Raw genomic sequence first — 6511 nt, 5'->3', positions numbered from 1 at the left:
GGGGCGGAGTTATCTTTTCACGGGGGGGTTAAGATACACTTTAAGGATGGAGGGTGGAGGTGTGTGTGCAAAATCGACTTCTTTGAGCTTTATATTGAGTTACATTGTCATTCCTTCACAATCTAATATCTACAAACTGTTATCACATATTGCAGGTTTTCTTGATATCATGCAGCCCTAATACTCACGAGTGTTGCTTCGACTCATTCACGCATGTTTGAGAAATCCTTGAATTTCCTGTGGTAACATGTAGAGCTGCCCAAAGCACTGGTACAAAGCACCGCCTTTTTACCCAAAGCTCCTCCCTGGACCTCAGCCCCAAGCTGGTGGAACTGCACATCTGTTGAGCTTGTAATACTAACTACTTTTCAGTCTAGTTCTTTTCAGATTTAAAAATGCCTTCTTGAGGAGGAGAAATATTTTTCACAAATCATTTTGATTTCATTGCAAAATACCTCCTGTACTCGCTCCGGTTCTTAACAAAACGTAGTTTCAGGTTCCGACGTGGGATCATTCGAGTCAGATTCAACTGGATCCTGAGTTCCCATTTTCCAAAATCGATATTGTATGTTTTTTACGACAAAATACAATGCTTCTACGAAAGGTTGTAAACGGCATGAAGCATTGTTGTGATGACGTGCTGAAGTGGGTGTGTTGGAAATGGTAGGAGGTTCTTCTTGAGACAGAGGCCAATTTCAAGGCGTCTAGAAAGGCTATACATATAACTTTTTGAGAACAACTTAGGTAACAGTTACTTGATTGTCGTATAGAACTGAACTGTGCGCCTGAATAATACATACACCCTCCCCACTTTAAACACTTAAACCAAAAAGGTTGTGTTGCTCCTACACACACACAGAATCCGTACATTAAACTTGTTCCTGTCTCCTTTCTGCAGAAGCACATGCTGAAGGAAGGGAAAGGCCGCATGCTGCAGGCCATCAGCCCCCGGCAGAGCCCCAACAGCAGCCCCACCCGCGAGGAGCGCTCGCCCTCTCCCACTTTCCGACTCCCTTTCTTCTCCAAGACCTCCCCTCCGTCGTCTCCCCCACACCACAGCGGCGCGCGGGCATATCTCATCAGCGAGGACGACGATGAAGACGACGACGAAGATGATGATGATGATGATGATGATGAAAACTAAACCAAGTTTTAAATTTGTCGTCGTTCCGGCCACAGATAGCACTAAGAGAGCCGCCAAGCTGTGTGGCTTTCACCGAGCTCCAAGCTGCAACAATTTTTTTATTTTTAGTTTGTTTTTACTTTTAGCACAGCAGTCTCATGGTAACTATAAGAGCCAGGCTCTCCACAGCTCTCGTTTTTAATAGTGACGTATCATCGTTTTCATGTCACGGTCAGTATAAGTTACCACTAGTCATAGTCATCATATTTAGTTCATGTATCTGTCACGGTTTGTTTTGCCACTCACTGTCACTTGGGGATATTTTCAGGTGTTTCACTCAGTGCACTGTTCCTTCTGACTGTATTCTGTCTGCATTATGGTGCAGCAGGAGGGGGCTTGTTGGGTTGTTTGGATCTGGGGACAGCTGAGCTGAGGAATCATGAGGATAAAACACATTTTATTTAAAAGATTGTCATAGCAGGTCACAAAAACTGAACTGTATAAAAGATCTGCTCATGTATCTGTATTCTGCTTAATGTGAACCCAGCTATGCCTTTTTTTAACTCTAGGAAAAATCTCCAGCTTTTATCTGATGAACAGAATCTGAAAATAGGTGTTGACTAAACAGCAGACTTTGTTTCCTGAGTTTCTCTGCCTGCATCGGGACTGTCTGTGTATCTGCATGTGTGCAAGATTTGAGTCAGCATGTTTAAAAATGCCTCCTGTCAACAGGTTTTCACCTGTTGGATTCAGATTTTAATTTACTGCTTATATAGGAATACATTTGTTTTTAATTACTGACAAGAATCAAGTCTTTGAAAGACTAGTTTCAAACTAGACGCCTTTTTAGTGGCCTACAAAGAACAGATGTTGGACTAAAAAAAAAAAAAAAAAAAAACTAATTTTTGCAGTTTTTTCATCCCAGTAAAGTTTTGAGCAGAGAATCAATGTAAGCAAGGCATGACTTGTCTTCTTTGTCTGTCCTGTTTTGCAGATCTGGGCCTGTTTGTGATTTAGGTGATTTTTTCTTCTAACAATAGCAACTATGAGATTTTTAATAATCAGAAAAATACTAGTGTTAAGATGTCCTTCCAACTCAGCTTGAGTAAACATTGGCTCTTTCATGAACAAAGCTTCCTCATGGGTAGATGGCAATCCTAAAATATTAAAATAGGACTTTTACAAAAGCAAGCTGTCAATAACTGTTTGAAGGCTTCAGCCTGTGTAGCTACCTCCTATTAAGATTTTCTTTTTTGCCCAAGGTGAGCAACTAGTATGAGGTTTTTACATGTTCAGATTATCAAAGCAGTGGAACTTGCTTAAATACTTGTGATTTTCCGGTTTGTCTTACATCATTGGTGGTAAAGCATGTGTAAACAAGCCACCAGTTTTTGTTTTTGTGATAAAAACACTGTCTCCTGACTAATCTAAATGTCAAATCAGTCTGTTCTAGGCTTGGTTTCCCACAAAAACATTTATTATAATTCGAATGGAAATCAGATTTGGTATAATTTGCAGGAAGTGGGGAGAAATCCAGCCTAGATTCTGGTGCTAAGCTACTTTCAGGAAGCCTCGCCTTGATTCTCACAAACATTCTCCTAATCTGACAATTTCCTCAGCGTGAGCCCACATAACTCAAATGACAACAGCAACTACTACAGAGGCAAAGAAGTGTTACAATTTTAAGTTACTGTTTGGGTTTTGTCTTATGTTCTGGATGCAAACAAAGAATATATAATTAAACTTGTTAACCAAAACTGGTTTCTCGTGTTCTCTTTTACAAACATTCATCTCTTCCTGGAATAAAAGATGAAGTCAAGTTTGGTTACATAGATTTTATTGGACAGAACGGTCACCAGGGCTACAACATGAAGAAGCAGACAGTGGCGAAGCAAACACCAGGGGGAGACCTCACCTCACTGCAAACCCTGCAGACTGATCTTTAAATCCAAAATAGTGTGACAAAGGTAAATCTTAGTGCTTACAAAATATCTGTGGGAATGAGTCACAGTAATCTACTCAGTAATGGGCTAATCTCAAACTGCCGGACATAACTTCCACTAAAAGCAGAGGGAAAAAGGGGGGAGGGTGGTGTGGTGGAGGTGTAGTGGACAAGTACAAAATCAAACTTGCACAATAAATTCATTTTTCTCAACCATCTAAAACAGACTGCTGGAAATGATTTCACCCTGGAGCGACAAGTATACAAGATCAAATATCAGTCAATTTTTTTTCAGAAGGTAAGACTACTGGGATATATGGAAACTATTGGGACTCGTTTAAAATCACAACAGTGATAAAGCATCTCACCAAGGTGAACCGACACGGGACTGTTTGTGGAGAAAACAGGAACAATAACACTGAATAAACTAAGCCTCCTGTCCTCTCCCCCGGAGCCCCCAGCATCACATGTCCATTTCTATCAGACATCAGATGTACAAATTTACTCATCACTACTAGATATATACGATATAATGCTTCACATTTTGCATATATCTGAATTACACCATAACTCTTGTTTTTTTTAATCATTTTCTGAAACGATGTAAATTCAATCTCCAACATCTAGTTAAGAAGGGATTACAGGGGTGGGAGAGAAGTGATACAGATCGCGGGAAGAATAAAGACGACGAGGGAGGAGGAGGAAAGAAGAAAAAAATTCTTAACGGGATAGATAGGGAGGTGGTCAGTTTGCTGCCTGGTGGTGGTGGTGGGGGGGTTGGACTTCAGCAGCGCGTTTCGTAGATGCCGGAGCGGCCGATGTAGCGCACCCATTTGATCACGTCGTGGTCACTGTAGTTGAGCTTGGACTCGAACACCTTCAAGTAGCGCACCTTCAGGCCGGAGGGAGCAAAAGGAACCTGCAGAGACGAGGAGGAAGTGGAAGTGGGAACAGGCTGAGACATGTAGGCCACACAGACGGCAGTTCATGTTTGTTTATTTTTTATTTAATTATGGGTTGTGTGCAGGAGGTTTTAGGGTGTGTATGAGAAAATAGTAAGCAGCTCAAGATTTGCTTAAGGAACACAGAGATTTTATTTAATTCAGAGTTCATTTGCTTGGTCAAATGCTGTTCCATCATATCTGCATACCTTTTATGCAACAGTGATAATACTAAATTTTAATACGTGTGATGAGTTGGCTTTAATTTATGCCTGAAAAATCAATATCAAAGATGTTTCAGACTGAGTGTGTCCTTACCTCAAAGTTCATAGAGATTGGAGGCCGGGCCCATTTCTTCTTATCGTTGGTGGGCAGCAGCTCGATCTCAGCGCTGATCTGGGACTCCTTCATCCCTGCCATCCGTTTGATCCTGCAAAAGATAAAGACACAAAACTTGTATTTCATGTTTGCATTCACAGAGACACAAACTGTCTCACACAAAGTGAAACTACACAGCAGTGAGGTTAGGTGAAGATAAAACAAAGCTCCACAGCAAAACATTTCATTACAGCTTCAACTCACTTCCAGACGATGGCGTTCTCACTGGCCTTGTATTTGGCTTTTCCCTTCATGCAAATCACCTGCACACCGCTGGTGTTGAGTGGGGTTGGAATTCGCACCTGAGGACAGAAGTTTCCAAAACCGTTCAGTAATGGAGTCAGATCTTACACACGCCAGATGAATTAACTAAAACCAAAAGTGACAGGCAGTGATTTTAAAATAGTCAAAGTCTGGTAAAATGATTGGTTGGAAAATTCATGCAACTATGGCAAGTATTATTTTCCTCTCAGCAGCACCTGGTGGTAAAATAAATAAATAAAATAAAATAAAATAAAATAAATAAAATATGAGAAGAGAGGGAAGAATTTTTTAATACATTTTTTGCAACCCCATTATGTTTCTGCCACTGAACTGATAAAAATGAAGGAACAGAAAGATCCATGTCTCTGTACCTGAAGCTTTATTTCATTACATGTTTTTTTCAGCTGCAGGGCTCGGGCCAAGTTAATTTTAACTCATCAGAAACACATGTCTAACAATCAGTCTAACAAATGATATAAATCAGTGGGTTATGTACAGTGTGTTGTTTTTCATGAGGAAATAAAATAACCAGTACGACAGGCTTAAAGTTGACAAGAGCTGACCTCAATCTTCTGAGCCAGCAGGGAGGGTTTGAAGTTGGACTTGATGACCACTTTAACCTCCAGTTTGGTGCGACCCACCTCCCTGACCAGAGGAATGACTCTGAATGGCAGGATGATGTCCTTAGTGGTACGATATCTAAAAAAAAAAAAAAAAAAAAAAAAAAAAAAAAAAAAAAAAAGTTTAATGAGAAAAACTGTTAAAGTTGCATAAAGCAAAACTTAAGTTAGTTTTGCAAACATCATGTCTCAACAGCTGTTCATTCTGATGAGTATTCTGTTTGCAGTTAAACAAGGACGCTTAAATTTTCAGCTACTAATTTTAGTATTTACAAAAAATAGTCATAAATTACTGACCTCATGAGCTCATACTCGCCATCAGGTGGGATGAAGCTGATGCTTCGCTCAGAATCAAACTTACTAAGACGCACACACTGGTGGAACGTGCAGTCATCGATGGCTATGGACTGCTTCCCACTGACATGACAGAAAAACAAACACTCTGGTCAACTAACTTATAAATTATATTTTTATTTTAAAGTTTGTCATTATAATGCAGTCTCAAAACAGAAAAAAAAAAGTTTATTTTCTTCCTAAATGACCAGAAATGAAAAACACACAGCCCATAAAAAGGAAGCAGTCACTGGCACAGAACATTTGATCCTGGTTGAGGTTAGCATTAATATTCTGTAATTAGACAATAAAAAAAGTGACCAGTGATGGGAAAATGAGTCAGAATGAGCTCAGACTGGAGTGCAAGAAAACAAAAACCTGATCTGTTTTTGCCCCAATTGAGATTTGTTATAAATTCCATCCAGCAATCCCAGTTACTAAAATATTATATAATCTACCCATCTACCTAATCTAGTTTTTTTTTTAGTTTTCTTCATTTCATCTTTATACACAACAAAAATGAGCTAAATTATTGATTAATTTATCTCAAAAATGATAAACTGATCTAAGTTTGCTGTCATTGTGAAGCTCGGTGATTCCTCTTTTTATTTAAGACTGGAATTCCTGCTAAAATCTTATTTGACTAATAAAATTATTTAAGTGCCCAAAAAGGCACTCTAAGTAAACAAAACTAGCTTGTTGCTAACCTGGTGATAAATTTCAAACTTTGCATCATTTTCAAGCTTTTGAGGTGGATAATTTGAAAATAAAATCATTGTGACTCATTTTGTCAGCACAGGTGATAAATGAGCCGTTTAGATGTTTGGGCAAAATGTAAAACGTCAAGCAGGTCAGTTTGGACTTAAAAAAACAACAAAAACAACAAACAAAAAGGAAACAACCACAAAAC

General features: G+C 39.2%; 2 protein-coding genes across 3 annotated transcripts in view; one reads left to right on the top strand and one right to left on the bottom strand.

The window, feature by feature from the left end:
- The window catches only part of pcyt1aa (phosphate cytidylyltransferase 1A, choline a), a 10190-nt gene extending 7310 nt beyond the window's left edge, over nt 1–2880 (top strand). Inside the window, exon 9 of the mRNA XM_014011616.1 lies at nt 899–2880. Coding sequence (XP_013867070.1) covers nt 899–1144 — 246 coding nt within the window. The 3' untranslated portion in view covers nt 1145–2880. The remainder of the gene's footprint in view (nt 1–898) is intronic.
- A 63-nt stretch (nt 2881–2943) lies between these two features.
- LOC106519798 (adaptor related protein complex 2 subunit mu 1) overlaps nt 2944–6511 on the bottom strand; it is a 10486-nt gene continuing 6918 nt past the window's right edge. For both annotated transcript variants that reach the window (XM_014011613.1, XM_014011614.1), the window contains 5 exons: nt 5566–5685; nt 5212–5347; nt 4589–4686; nt 4325–4436; nt 2944–3984 (listed from right to left, as the gene is read on the bottom strand). In XM_014011613.1, the coding sequence (XP_013867067.1) occupies nt 3850–3984; nt 4325–4436; nt 4589–4686; nt 5212–5347; nt 5566–5685 (601 nt within the window). In that variant the 3' untranslated portion in view covers nt 2944–3849. The remainder of the gene's footprint in view (nt 3985–4324; nt 4437–4588; nt 4687–5211; nt 5348–5565; nt 5686–6511) is intronic.

The sequence above is a fragment of the Austrofundulus limnaeus genome, unplaced genomic scaffold, assembly GCF_001266775.1.
Source record: "Austrofundulus limnaeus strain Quisiro unplaced genomic scaffold, Austrofundulus_limnaeus-1.0 Scaffold82, whole genome shotgun sequence".
Classification (NCBI taxonomy): Eukaryota; Metazoa; Chordata; class Actinopteri; order Cyprinodontiformes; family Rivulidae; genus Austrofundulus; species Austrofundulus limnaeus.
This window is presented reverse-complemented; position numbering and strand designations above follow the sequence as displayed.